A 15,496-nucleotide genomic window follows, 5' to 3' on the forward strand; every position below is an offset into this window, starting at 1 on the left:
GTCCAGGGATGTTCAGTCCGGCACAGGGGTAGAGAAACGACCCCATTCTCAGAGACACGTACTTCGGCTCCTCTCTGCTTCCACTCCAACTGTCCTTTTCCATCCCTGGGCCAAGATGACCTTCATTCCCAGGAGTAAGAAAAACTGCCTAATTGTACATTCCTCCAAACCAAAAGATTTTATGCTTGCTCTTCGGCTTTTAAAATGCCAGAGTGGAGAACTGTACTCTTGTTCTGAGTTTAGAGCAACTGATCCAAATGTGGCAGGATAATATTTTAATTTATTAACCAGTGGCATGTCACGGACTGAATCAAGGCAAGGCACGAGGTGTGAGGGAACGCCAGGAATGAAACACACCAGTTAACAAATCAGCTATTAGGCGGCTACCTTCCCATTATTTAGATAACACAGATTTGCCCCTAGAAGAGGCTCTGTCTACACACTCAACTCACAATTGTTATCAACTTGCCCATTGATCCAGAGGAAATGAGTCTGATGGTATTTAATGAAAACGGATTCTGTCTATAAAATTATGCAAACTGTAGGAACGGTGTTGACACTGGTCACGCTGTGCGAGCTAATCATCAGACACTGTCTATGTCATTTTCTGAACTTTCAGGGAGAACATTAAGCAGAAAGGCATTTGTTAACGGCAGAACATTCCCAGGCGACCATGGCTGGCAGGAGAATCGAGGGAGAAGGACTAACAGTACAGGGGGAGGGGAATGAAACGCGAAGGGGACTTCTGAAGAAAGAACAAAGACACGAGTACTTCAACCACAGGACAGCGTGTCCTCTCCCTTTAAATTCTGCCAGTGTTAATAGCCTAATTAATTCTTTTTTATAGGTCGATCTCCATCTCTTGTTTGTACAGATGCCAACTCTTTGTGAGTTCATTAAATAACGATAGATCCTTTAACTCATGAGAGAGTGCGCCTGAAACCCTTGAAAATCCCCAAATTCATAAAGGCCATCTTAATGAATCATTTTCCCTGTACAATGTAGTTTCATATCACTGCAACATTATATGTAAATGATCCAACTCTCACTTGATAAGCAGCTTCTGTCCTGGCTGAAACACTTACTGAATCCATTTCACAAATTTTGCTTTTACTAATTTTCACAAAGAACATATGGTTGGCTTGTTTATATCATAGATTCTAGTCACCAATGAATTTAACATTTCACTCTTTATCCAAAAGGTCTATTTTCTGGCTAAGAACTAATACTTTTTTAGTCTCCTTCACTTACCTCATCATTCTAGAAGTTGTCTTCATTTCAGGCATCATTTATCTACTTTCTGGCAGAAGAAAAAAATTCCATACACAGATAAGATTGTAAGTTGAGCCCCACCTCAGCCCCAAACGCACACATCCTGGACTGCAGACTGGCTTCTGGCCACATTAGTCTCTAAGAGGCTGAGTCCTGTTCACCAGTCCCTAGGACTCAAACTAATCTCTCAGCAAAAGTGCAAATTATTTCATGTCATGAACTTTTGCATCACCAGCAGAGAGACAACCACGAATGTTAAATTCATGAAGACAAAGGCTCCTCTTTTTCCTTCCTTTGAAAATCGAGCAATTTGTTTGACGTGAGTTACACAAAATCGTATCAGCACAGGCTAAGTCTGAAGAGCTCTTTCATTCATTGAGCAAAACTCCGAGATAATCTCCTGGGTGGCATGAATCATGCAGAGATGACTCTCTCAGGGCCCCTGTCCCCAAGGAGCATGTGGTCCGCTTTCGAGTTTAAGCAGTCCTTCATTAAGTGTTTGTTGAGCAACTGCTAAGTGCCCACTACGCTCACAGGTGCTAGGCGTAGAGCAGTGAACGAGATGGGCAATGCTCCTGCTCTACTGTAGAAGACAAACAATACACAGATAAAACAGTAGCCAGTGATGAGATTTCAGATAAATATGTAACAAGGTACTGTAATCAAGAATAGCCAGAGAATCTCGCTTAAATCAAGTCAGAGATTGGGAGAACCATGGTCTATGCCAAATCTTGCCCGCCATCTTGTTTTTGTACGGCCCGAGAGTTAAGAAAGGTGTCTACACTTTTTTAAATGTAAAAAAAGATCAGTAGCTTTCATAAGAACAGTTGCTCAAAGCATTGAAGACATCGCCTTTTGTCCTGCAAAGCCGAAATTCTTCACCGGCTGGCCGTTTACCACAAAAGTCTGCAGACTCCTGGCCTAGGTGGCCCAACAGGACTTTCTGTGGAGGAAATAAACTGAGAACTGGAAGGAAGGAAGAGTCGGCCACAGCCGGTACGAAGACCTCATAGTGGAGACGGGCCTGACATATTCTAAGCAGAAAAAGATGGCCAACGTGGCTGGCGGGTGGGCTGTAGAAGAGGGAAAAAGGAACTGAGCAGCTGCAAACCAGGCCGCGGAGAGAGGAGACAATCCAACTCAAAACGCACAAAGGTGGAGAATGGCTGTCCCCAGCGGCTGCGAAGAACTTCATCATGCCGACGTCCCCTAAGTTATTTCAAGCCTTCAAGGGGTGGTATTTTAGCTGTTTCCATAATACCCCCCATGTAAGTAATCTTGACACACCTCTGGAAGTAAACCTGTGGGGTCAATTCCGGGGAGGGGGTCAAATACTACAGACCTTTTGAAGATTGACAGTGAAATGAGTGCTACAGAGAAGTCAGCAAAGAGGAAGGGGAGGGCGCCTGTGGCACAAACGAAGTGGGCAAAAGGCACAGGACAGATGCCAACGCGGCGTGGGCTGGAGCGAAGCAAGCCTGTTATTCAGTGGGGAAAAGAGGTAACGCGGCTAAAAACCGGTTTCCAGAGCACGGAGACGGCCCTGATGTCCGTGGACACACAGAGAAGCGCGGATGGCCACCGCGCTTACAGGATCCTTGTTTCGACGACCGGCCTGAGATTCAGAGGGAAGGAGGAAAAGTTATTCTCTTGGATTTCCTGATGCTTTTCTCGAGACTTCAGAAGATGGAGGCTGGGATGGAAGTGGGGAGCAATGGGAACCATTCTGAGCAGAGGACCCAGTGGAAAATGCTCAGACTGGTTACGGAAAGTTCAGCGATGCCCTTCCATGCCTCCCGCCCTCCTCCGGAGGGCGTCACAGTCTAACACGCATGCGCCGAGCTTCTGCTGCGATGCAGAGCTGGCCGTTCCCAAGGCCGGGAGAGAACATTAAAGTGAGCTGCTCCCTCCTGCGCGCGCTGTCTGCTTGGTTTCCCCAGGAAGAGTTAGTGGCTTCCTTCTAGGTGGGGTCTCAGCCCATGTGCACCCCTCTGTTACAGCACTTCTCACACACATTTCCCAGCTCTTTGTTCAGATCACCCCCATGGTAAGCATCTAGATGGTTGTAATTTCATTCTATAAATATCTACCTGGGGCCAACCCTAGTTGTTGCTACCTGTGAGGTTGAAGGAACACACTGAATGACAAAACGGGCGACCAAATGATTAAATATGATCCATGGTCATTCTACAGATGCCAGAGAGGAGACACACACTCACTTTTGTCCTATCCATCCCTGGCTTTTTGAGGTGACAATAAAAGAACCTGTCAACTCGGATAATTCTGCAACGGCCAGGGTGGGGTGGGGAGGATCAGTTTATCAAACTGTCAAAGTTGATCAATCTCTCCATTTAAACTGCTATTCCAGTTTCACCAGAAGATAAATCTCTGAGCTTCAGTTTCTCATCCCGAGAAGCCACAAGAGCAGCTGGGATAGCAGACATTTTGGCGACAGTGGCTGGAACCCTGAACGCCAGCCCCACCATTTACCTCAGACGCTTTCTCCGTATTTCAGTTCTTGAGCAAAAGGAGGATAAAAACATCAGCCTCACAGAACTGTTGTCTGGATTAAAAGGGACTCTGATTGACACAGAATCTACAGCACAGAAGACACTGAGTACATATTTAGTACGTATCATTTACGGACTCGATATGCATGTCCTTCTCCATTTCTTAACTAGACTGGAAGCTCCTTGAAGGCAGAGCCCATGCATCACAACCTTGTATTCTATTGTGATTGCTGACGGAATAAAAGGTGGTAGGTATTCAGTAAATATTCGCGGAATGGTTAGAAGAAAGGACTTCAATATGCGAAAGAGTTCAATTTGTTCATTTCTTTTAGAAGATATAATTTACCATTTTATAATGAAAAAACTAATATATGATCATTATAGATAATCTAAAACATACAGAGAAGTATACAGAAGAGAATTAAAATCACTCATTATCCCAAATCAAGAAATGAAAATAATATCTGAAAATGATTCGGTCGATTTATTTCCAATCTTGTTTTTTTCCTATACATTTTATTGTACGATATATTTTTTCTTTAAAAAAATAGTCAATATTCTCCCTATTGGCTTGTAACCTGATATTCTTTCTCTGCTTTGCATTATATTATAAGTACCCTCAAATGACTCTGTATTTTGAAAACATGATATTTAATGGTGGAATAATATTCCCTTGTAACATAAATTATTTACCATTTTTCAACTATTGGACTTTTGTGCTCTTTCACTAATTTTTCACTACGTATTTTAAATAATGCTTTGATGGCTACCCTCATACATAAATATTTAATAACATCTCTGATTATTCTGCAACATTTATGTGTTCCTAGGAAACCATCTAGTAGAGTAGTAAAAAAAAAAAAAAACAAAAAAACAGATTCAGAAGAAACCCCCACAAAGTTAAAAGTTGAGCTTTACCACTAACTACAGCTGTAAGTCCTTATGCAGTGACTTAACCATTCTGAGTCTCAGAAATGTATAAAAAGAGAGGACGTTTCTACGCATGCCTGTTTGTGAGCCTGAGTTTCCCACTGGGTGATATAATTTAACAAAACAATAAAGAGTGGCTAGATCACGTAGGTACACACACACACACCAGTCCTTGTTGTAAATACCAGGACACACACTCTGACAGCTGCCAAAACATAAATAAGTAGGCATTTTTGGGGCTTTCGACATTTTCTTCAACGTGATGACTGCATGTTGAAATGGATTAGAGGAGCTCAGATACAAGTGGTATATTTTGCCCAGTGCTGTTTATTGAGTGATTTTGCTAATTAATATACCAGTCCTAACAGGAGATAGATAGAGATGTTAATTGTCGTCTTCATTACAAGACAGAGTAGACGTCAAGTATTTAAGACAAATGGCACTTAACCTGCCGAACTCTGAATGCAGAGGGAGAAAGATGTTTGCGTTTGATCATTCCGGATTTCTCATGATCTGAATCAATAAGTACTCCTTATAGCTTTGAGTCACGGTTCTAATTAGTAGTTCTCCTGGCCCGGGTTTACAAAGTAAAATATAAATCAAATTATATTTGTAAATTCCAACAAGCTTGCTGGGCTCATGCCATCTCAATAAAATAGTTTAAATGCCACTGCTTGTTAAAAATGCTTTCCGCATGCCAAAATATTTATACTAGCAAATTCAAATTACGTTTGAAAGGAAAGAATATTTTAAGCTATGAATGTATTATATAATGCTATTATAAATAATGGGGTATATGATAAGGAACTTCATAACTGAATAGAGAAAACGTATCCGTGTATGTTATGAACTTCAAAATAAAAATTAATAGGAAAGTGTGCTGATTATGAAAGGACAGCGTAGGTGGCATGTCAAATCCAGAAAAAAATATTCAGAAGAATCATCACCCACAAAAATCCCTTGCCTTGCCAAGGTACAGAATCAAAACACAGCAAAGTGAACACTGGCCCTGAGTTTTGCCCAAATATCTAAAACAACCACTCAGAATTAACAAGAACTTTTTTAACCCCCAATTGCCAACTCCTGTATAATCAAGAGAGGAGTCTCCATTAAGAGTTAGGGTTAGCGCGGAGCCCTCTCTTTTGTTGGTGAAAGGTGGGTGGGCTACTTGAATTGGAGATCAAGGGGCAGGTCAGTTTAAAAAATCACCGATCCTCTGTCCTGGGTCCAGCCACAGCACCTACTCGCCGCATGCTCTGAATAAGCCGTGCATGTCTCTGGACTGGTTACTTGCTGTACTGTACTGACTGCCCCACGGATGACCCCGTGGAAGCAGGACAGGTCGCCCACCTCACCTCTGCAAGGTCAGCATCTGGAGCGGAGCAGGGGCTCAGGGCATCCATGCTGCCTGAAGGAAGGAAGGAACGAATGTGTGAATGAGCGCTGTGTGCCTCCTTCGCCCTTCCTCTTGCGTACACCAGTGAGAAGATAACGTCATTTCCTGTCTCTCGAAGGCTGTGACTTCAGATTCCTATTTTCTGCAGGTTGCCTCCTGAGTTTGCCCTGGTGTTAACCCACTCTGCAATGGGCCTGCAATCTGCTTCTGAGTGGGATCATGGAGGGGATTTAAAAGACTGATCAGCATTTGGTATTTTTGTTAATAATATTGGGGACTAGTGTTACATACTATACTATGTGAGCAGTCCTTAATATAAAATCACATTATTATAGTATATGTAAATATACACAGATCTTATTGAACACACGTAAGCTAACAACTCATTAATATAAACGATCAGTATCTTCTGTCTGGCATCCTCAGTGAAGGCTCTAGGTTCCCGCGGGACCTTAAAAACCCACGAAATAATGAGCACCGCCTCCTCCCCACCAGGTGAGAGATGCTGCCTCCTCCCCGGGTGACAGCTTTCTCCGTAAGCAGGCAGCACCATGCCCGCTCGTGCCTGACTTGTGTGTCTAGAAGCCCATGGGGCATCGGTCGCACGGATGTTTAAGTCAGGAAGATTGAATGGGCTGGCGTCATGGAGGCCCCCGAGTTGCCGAAAGCATAGAGGGAAACTCCAGGCTCCTCTTAAAAAAAAATTCGAGTTGCTACCATTTTAGCAGCGACACGTTCGCTGCCCGTTCTTCACGGTCTCCGACCTCTTATCCCGAACAAGCGGAATAATTAACGCGAATCCCAGCACAACAAAAACCATTATGCAACCCCAGACATGTCGCTTCTCCCATTCTCTCATGCCGCAGAGACTAACGTATTGCTATAAGCGATTTTTTTTTTTTAATGTCTTTCTGAATGTAACTACCCTGGCCAAAACTACGTAGTTCCTTAACGTGCACTGTTTTATTTAATTTTTTAAAACTTTACCGGTAAACAAAGAAATTACGCCATCGGTTTGAAGTGAGAACCTGTTAGGAATCCTCAGCTTCAGTATGGTGGGGAAGGGGGGAGGCATGACGGTCTCTTGGACTCGGGGTGGTAAAAACCGGTATCTAGTTTTGTCCTTATTTCCTCCTTTTACTGTCACCATGAATGGCATATCACAAAATCACTGGCTCCCTGTGTATCTCAGTCTCGTTATCTCTCATACGAAAAGAAGATTATTTCCACTTATTTCACGAGGATAAAAGGGAGTCTAGGAAGACGTACGGCAGAGCCTCAATGAAAAGTTTCTCAGTGCAGCCACATTGTGACTCTGAAAGATGCACTGTGTCCTCGTGGACAATGAAGGTGCGTGACCGGACGGTCCGGCAAATCAAGCTGAACTTCTGTGTGACTGTCCCACCTCCCGCCCCTCCCCCTCTTCCAACCTTTGGAAATCTCTGCCTGATCCCAACATCTAAGCTCTCGATTTCAGTTTATTGGACAGGGGACTTTATAGCCTAGGTTTTGGAATTAGCCGACAGATGTTCAAATCTTTATTTCTCATCCTGTGCTGTGTGACTTTAGACACATGACCCATCGAAACCTCGGTTTCCTCGTCTGTTAAACGAGGCTGCCGTAAGACAAGATGGAATACTGCGACACCATGGATGAATTTTAAGATTATCACGAAAGAGCAAAATAAATCAGGCAGAAAAAGTTGAGAACCATATGATTTCACTTTTACATGGGATATAAAACTGGAAGCAACAAACGGGACAAACACAAACTCATAGACACAGACAAGTTTAGTGGTCGCCAGAGGGAAAGGGGGAGGGAGGAGGTAGATAAGGGTAAAAGGGGTCACACATACGGTGACGGAAGATTTGACTTTGGGTGGTGAACACACGCTGCAATACACAGATGATGTATTATCGAATTGTACACTCGAAATCTATATAATTTTATTAACCAATGTCACCCTGATAAATTTATTTTAAAAAATGAGGCTGTTAATACCCCATAGGAGTGTAGTGATTACTCCATAATAGATAACTTAATATTAACGTTCCTTACCTAAGTGGCACAGGTATAAATGATCTAAATATTGTTAGGATAATGAAGGGTAAGTCAAGGACACTTTTGTCACTACCCGTGCACATGTACATACAGGTGTTTCTGGGTGAGGGAAACCAATTCTACGCTACATCATTCCAGGTTAAAGTCAGCAACGATGGAAAAGATTAAAACTGCAACTAATAACTGCAAGTAGGATTCCTTTCAATTCCCTCTACTTTTCAAATGCTTCGGTCCGCTGTGAGCCACACAATGAACATCTATACTACTACATTGTGCTGCCATGCCAATGATAACAGGGCCATCTATAATGGTATAGGATAGAGTTTTCCAAAAAGAGAAGATAAGGCTGACACACAAACTGTTAGGCAAAACAGTACCCACATGAGGCGGTTAAGATTTTAGAACACGTGACAGGAGCTGGGAAAGGCCTTTTGCGTTGTGAGCAAAGAGAACGTTATAATCGTAAACTTGGAGGAAGCACCAGCACATCCTGGGACGCTGAGGCGGGGGTCTGGGTGGGTGGATCGAAGGCGCTGTGGGAAGGTTGCGGGGACCACGCTCAGCGAGAGGAGTGGGCTGGGGTGGCGGCGTGGAGAGCGTCGAATGCCTGCCTTTGACCCATTTATCAAGAAAAGGGAGCCGCTCTAGTCACTTGGGTGCGGCAAGAGAATTATCAAGTAATTTAGGGATTATTTAATACGCAGAGTAGGGTACTGGCAGGAGAGGAAGGAAGTGGGAAGATTTTCCAGTGGAGCTGCAATTTTTTTTTAACTCTCATCAGAACTCCTTTAGGCAGAGAAAATGTACTTCTAAATTTGGATTTAACTTAATTTGGCCTTTTCCCTAAACCCAGAGGTTAACGGAGGAAAGAAAAACTAAACACTCCATCCGGTTTAAACTCAGTCCCGTCTGACCATGTGAACAGTCCTTACGGCTGCTGCTCAGTATCTCCTGGGCAATGACACTCGGTCTTCGAGACAGTCCCCCTCTGCCCTGCTTTTCTAAGATAACGTTGAGGAGCATGAAGGGAGGAGGGTGATCTGTATGTCCCCATGGCACTGGGGAGGTGGAGAAGGGCTTTGTGTTGGTCCTTGGGTGGGCACTGGCCATATTCACTGATTTCAGGGCTAAAGTCTTCTATCTACCATCTGTATGTCACCTGTCCAGTTAAATCTGCAGCTGAAGTCTGCCTCTTATGTGCCCTGTGATCTGACCTCTCTCTGCCTGCTCAAAACTCAGGAAGATACTCTAGCTGACTTCACATCATTTCTGACCAGCTACATATTTCCGAATGTCAGTCATAGCAGATACCAATCAATATACCTGTCTAGTCATCTGCCCCATCCTCTGCTGTCCAGCCTTTTCTCTGTGCCGTGGCAGGCCACGTAGCAGGCTGTGGCGTTATTATCAGCGTTGGAACAATGCCGAAACTGAGACTAATATGAAAGCACTATGAGGAATCGTGAAAATCCTGCCTTTGTCTGATATGTCATGCCACCTTGTTACTCTGCAGCAGCTGCACTCCAGATCTACCCAGAGCTGCTCAGCCTGTACGCAACTGTTGGAAGCTTCACTAGAGAAGAAAGTATTTGGACCTCGGTTATTTTTTTCATGGGCAAACTTATAAACTTAATTGAGTGACATTAAAGAAAATTAAGTGAACGGCATACCATACCGTAATCGTGGATATTAGAAAGCGATATCAAAAGATATCAGCTGTTGCCAAACTGGTTTGTAAACCAGTTTATAAGATATAATTAAAAATCCAAATGCAGCAGTTATTTTGTGAAACTTGACGAGCTCATCCAAAATGAAACCATCAGTGAGAGACTACCACAACTGCCAGATTAGCTGAAATTAAAATGCCTGACGATAATCAGTACTGGAGAAAGGCGCAAAGGAACAAGGTCTCCCATAAACCACTGGTGACAGTGGTGACCAGCACAACCATTAGGGAAATTGTGTCGGTGCTATCTACTCATGCCAGATGTGTAATTATCGTGGGGTGAACTGTGTCCTGGAACAAGATATGTCCAAGTCGGAACCCTAGGTTATTTGCAAATAGGGTCCTTGAAGAGGTAATCAAGTTAAAATGAGGTCATACAGGATGAAAGTAGGCCCTAGTCCAGTGACTGGTCTCTTTAGAAGACAGGGAGATTCAGAGACAGAGGTGCAGAGACACAGGCACAAAGGGAATAAGGCCATGTGCAGACAGAGGCAGAGACTGGAGTTAACGCTGCCACGAGCTACAGGATGCAAGGATTTTCAGGCATCACCGAAAGCCAGGAAGAGGCAAGGAAGGATCCTCCCCCACTGCCTTCAGAGGGAGCACGGCCCTGCTGACGCTTTTATTTCAGATGTCAAGCCTTCGGACTGAGAGAAATTTCTGTTGTCCTAAGGCACCCAGTTTGTGGTGCTCTGTCATGGCGGCCCCAGGAAACTTATACGACACACGCATCCACTCCTTGGATGCACTGTATAGCATAAACTGATGCCTACGTATGCCAGGATCTAGTTAAAATGACATTCGCAGCACATGCTGCGTAAGAGCACCAAACTGGAAATCACCCAGATGTTCATCAACGGTAAATGGCCAAATTCATTTCATTCGTTCATTCAACACAATGCAGGGAATGCTCACAATGTACTAAGCACCATTCTTGGCCCTTGTAGAACTTAGGTTCCAGTGGAGGAAGGCAAATCAATTTGTGTGTGTGTGTGTGTGTGCGCGCGCGCGTGTGTTCATGCATGTGTGCGCGCGCGCGCGCGCGTGTGTGTGTGTGTGTGTGTAATTATTTATATACTACGTAATTGATCAGAGCTACGAAAATGAAAGTGTAGAACAATATAACAGTGATAGGAAATGCCAAATTGATACAAATTTCAATACTACATTAGGTGGTCAGATTTTACAAACCGAATTTTGTCCAATTTTTGCCCAAAGTTCCTATGTTGAAGTCCTAACCCCGAGTAGCTCAGAATGTGACTGCACTTGGAGACAGGGCCTTTAAAACGGCAAGTTACGATGAAGCTATTATTGTGACTGGCGTCCTTAAAGGAAGAGAAGATTGGGACACCCCGGGAGAGGCCCCGGGCGGGTACGCGCACAGAGAAGAGGCGATGTGAGAACATAGCAGGAAGGTGACCAAACCTCCTGACACCTTGACCCTGGACTCTGGAACTGGGAGAACGTCGACGTCTCTTGTTAAAACTACCCAGTCTGTGGTATTTTGCTGTGGCGGCTCAAGCGAACTAACGCATCAGGGTAGGCCTCACTAGGAAGATGAGACCTGCAGAGATATTCGAAAGACGATCTGGAAGAAGAATATTCGAAGCAGAGGAAACAGCGGCAACGAAGAACTCTGAGTCCGGAGCTGGCCTCACATGTGTGAGCAGCAGCAAGGAGGCCCGGCGTCTGAAGGAGCATTAGAGTAGAGAGAGTGGGAAGGCAGAGTGAGTAATGCTGAGGAAACACAGTAACAGGCAACACTCAAGTCGGGCTTCGAGTATGACTGTGAGGACCATAGCTTCTGCTCTGAACGAGCTAGGGAGCCATTTCAGGAGGACGTGCAGGTGTGAGATGCTTCATCGGCCGTGGATGGCAATGTAAATTGTTGCAACCATTCTGAAACGATTAAGGATTTTAAAGGATCATTCTGTGTCTTCCCCCTCCTTTCCTTCTCTTCCTGAACAATTCGGCCCAAAAGCCATCAGGTAGCACAAAGCAAAGTAGGCATTCACGCTGGCAGAACAGAGAGATGGAGCCGTGGTGACCCAGCATGGGTGTCGGAGCCCAAGTGAGCTAAAGAGGGCATCCAGGGAGGAAGCCTGTCCACCACGGGGTGTCAGAGACCAAGCAGGAAGAGGGGGACATCTGCATGGAGGGCTGGCCTGACATGAGGTACCAGACCCCAAACAGGATGAGGAGGATGACCTTGTGAGTGGTGCAGTATGAGGAATCAGATTCTGAGGGCCTATGGAAGACACCTCTACAGAAGGATGGTCTGGTGTGGGGAATCTGCCCAAGTTGAGCATCTGTGTGTGGGAGGCGTGGGGTGCAGCCGGAAAGTGCTATTAGAGCCCACGGTGGGTGAGCAGGGTGTCTATGCGAGGGAGCGGGTGGTGGTGCAGATGGAAAAGTGGTTACAAATAGTGAAATATATTAGAGATAGCAAGAGCCAAGTTTCTCGTGGTTACAGAAGGGAGTTATAAATACATAAAAGGAGAAAGTTAGAATAAACCTTGTGGTGTTGAAAGGTAATTGGTAAAAACTCTGGGTTTTCAATATATATGGTTATGAAAATAATCGAGATGTGGATGTGTGTACATACACACACACACACACACACACACACACACACACACACACCCTAACTCTGTCCACTGAGAGGACTGGGGACAATGACACCTCAAAAGCAATGAGCACTCCTGGCACCCAGATCATGGCTTCTAAACATTGTATTTCACTATAAGGAACTAGGGCTCCTTGGAGAAATGGCTGATTCCAAAGCTAGGGCAAGAAATGTATAACGTGTATCTGGAACATTTTCTTCTACTGGAAATCACAGAACTGTTAAAAGAACGACAGGTTAAAAGGACACAGAAGCTAGCTTGAAGGGGTTCCCACTGGCCATATATGGGGCCATTTGTGTATTGGGGAAAGTTGGGGCATAAAGACAGCAACATACTCCTAAATAATTCAGGAAGATAAATGTTCTTCATACTGTTCTTAAAGTCTTCCATAAGTTTGTAATTTTTGCAAAATTTAAAAATGATTAAAAATAGGAATTAAAAACAGGGACTCAAACACTTGTATACAAATGTTCATAGCAGCACTATTCACAGTAGGCAAAATCTGAAAACAAACCAAATGCCCAATGGATAAATAAAATGTGGTATATAAAACAATGGGGTATTACTCAGCCATAAACAGGAATGAAGTAGTGATACATACTACAGAATGGATGAACCTTGTAAATATTATAAGTGAAACAGTCACAAAGTTCACACAGTATGACTCCGCTTATATGAAATATCCAGAATAGATAAATCTACAGAGAAGCAGCAGCTCACGGTCGCCAGGGGGTGAAGGGAGTAGGGACTATCGAATGACTGCTTGATGGGTATTAGGTTTTCTTTGGGGATAAAAATGCTTTGAGACTTAACAGAAGTAATATTACATAACATTGTGAATGTCTAAATGACACTGAACTGTACATGTTAAAATAGTTACTGTTATGCTAATTTACTCCCCCCTCCCCCGGCGAAAAATAATTAAAAACAAATAAGTCAGACAGAGAAAGATAAATACCATATGATTTCACTTATACTGGGAATCTAAGGAACAAAAGAGGCAAACTAAATGAAAACAGACTCACAGATAAAGAGAACAAACTGGTGATTGCCAGAGGGGAGGGAGGATGAGGAGACTCAAGGAAAAAGGGAAAAAGATGAAGAAGTACAAGTTAGTAGGTACAGTCACCTGGATTTTGAGTATAGATAGGGTATTTAAAAAAATCTAAAAAAATATGTGTGTGTGTGTGTATACACATACATATGTGTGTATATATCTGTGTGTGTGTGTGTGTGTGTGTGTGTGTGTGTGTGTGTGTGTGTGTGTATGCCTTTCATTCTTGGGGGAAAAATGGGAGAGATAATTCCAGCTGCTATATTGAAAAAAAAAATTGTGTGGTGGATGTAATTATAGAATTTCGTTAGAATCTACTGCAGAAAGCCATTTTCGAGCTCATGGCATATTGGACCAGGGTGCTAGCAATGAAAGGGATATGAAGTTGTTGAATTCTGAATATATTCTGATGGTAGAGCCTACAGGAAGGAATTCCTTAGGCACTGGATGTAAGGTGTGAAAAAAAGGAATCGTTAATAAGTCCAAGGATTTTGATTAAAATAATACAGTTGCCTTCAATTCACGTGGGAAGGCTGCAGCAGAGGCTGAATAATTAGAGTTTATTTGATTTTGGTTGGTCAAGTTGAGTTTAAGATGATTATAAGATAACTGAGTAGGGATATGAAGAGGCATTTGGATGCAAGTCTAGGATTTGAGAAAGAAATCTGGGCTGTAGATATAAGATTTGGACGTTGTCAGTGTAGTGACAGTTAAAACTCTTACAGAGGACAAGAACGTCAATGAAGTGAGTGAGACCCAGAAAAGAAGAGGAACAGGGACTGCGCCCTGGGACAGGTCCATGTGAAGTACGAGAGAAGAGGGATGTTCGCGTTATGGTGCTGAAGGGGACTGACTGGTGAGCAGCATTAACCAGTGGAAAATCGCGAGTCTGTCTTTTTGCCCTTCATGCGATCCCTGATATGCTTTGTTTCAAGTCTACCATCTTGCTATTTGTCTCTACTCGTCTCTTCTGTATTTTTTTGTTCTTGTTCAAACTCTGGCCTCTTTTAAACACAAAAGTTATTTTTTCATTTTACTTTTTCTTTTTTTAGCTATACATTTAGCTATACATTTTCTGTATTTCGTTCAATGGTTATTCTTGGCATCATTATATGAATACTTAACAGTTTCGGATTCTCCCTCAGAGACCCCACAAGGAACCAACCCCACCAACATCTTCATGTTGAACTTCTACCCTCTAGAATTACAAGAGAATAAATTTCTGTTCTTTTAAACTCCTCCCCCCGATCCCAGTTTATGGTAATCCATTAAGGTAGTCCTAGGAAACTAATACGATAATCAATAAAACAACCCAGTAGAAGAAAAGTAATAAAATTTCTGGCGTTGTTTACTTTTTCTTTCTCTCTCTCTGATATTGACAATGACCTGTAATATGGGGAAAGGATTTTTGGTTGGTTGGTTTGTATATCTGTTTATCACAGGTATCCACAAAAGATAATCAAATTTCTAACTATGAAATCAAAAATAGAAAAATATTGAGAGTTAAAGGTAATACCAAATCCCTTTGGCTGAAAGACTGGTGATAATAAGAACATGTTCCAAAATATAAAGCAAAGGAGACTGACAAAGAGATTCGCCAAGCTGAAGAATACATCGAGCTTGAGAGGGCAATGTGAAGTGAAGAAACTGTCCACGTAATTAGAACAGCGCAAATCCAAACTGCTACTGATCGCAATGATACCACTGACGGAGCACTATCCGGCACGCTACGAATCGCTTTACGACCCTACGGCAGGACATATTATGATCCTGATATCTGAAAGAGAAAAATGGAAGCTCTGAGCATTTAACTTCAGGCATGTCGCATGGGCACGGGGCACAGCAAGGATTTAAATTCCAAGTCCGTAGGTTGCAAAATCTGTGCTCTGAATCCAAGCTTCAAGGCTCCCTATCTCATAT

The 15,496-nt window shown here is 43.3% G+C and overlaps 1 protein-coding gene across 5 annotated transcripts in view; it reads right to left on the bottom strand.

The window, feature by feature from the left end:
• Window positions 1–15,496, bottom strand: part of LOC111731293 (serine/arginine repetitive matrix protein 1-like) — a 461,631-nt gene that overhangs the window by 332,937 nt on the left and 113,198 nt on the right. The window contains exon 1 of one of the 5 annotated variants that reach the window (XM_023522882.1): window positions 1,252–1,709. The exons of the other annotated variants lie outside the window; for them this stretch is intronic. Within the exon in view, the coding sequence (XP_023378650.1) occupies window positions 1,252–1,289 (38 nt within the window). The 5' untranslated portion in view covers window positions 1,290–1,709. Of the gene's footprint in view, window positions 1–1,251; window positions 1,710–15,496 lie in introns of those variants that run through there. 5 annotated transcript variants of the gene reach the window in all.

Source organism: Pteropus vampyrus, unplaced genomic scaffold (assembly GCF_000151845.1).
Source record: "Pteropus vampyrus isolate Shadow unplaced genomic scaffold, Pvam_2.0 Scaffold359, whole genome shotgun sequence".
NCBI lineage: Eukaryota > Metazoa > Chordata > Mammalia > Chiroptera > Pteropodidae > Pteropus > Pteropus vampyrus.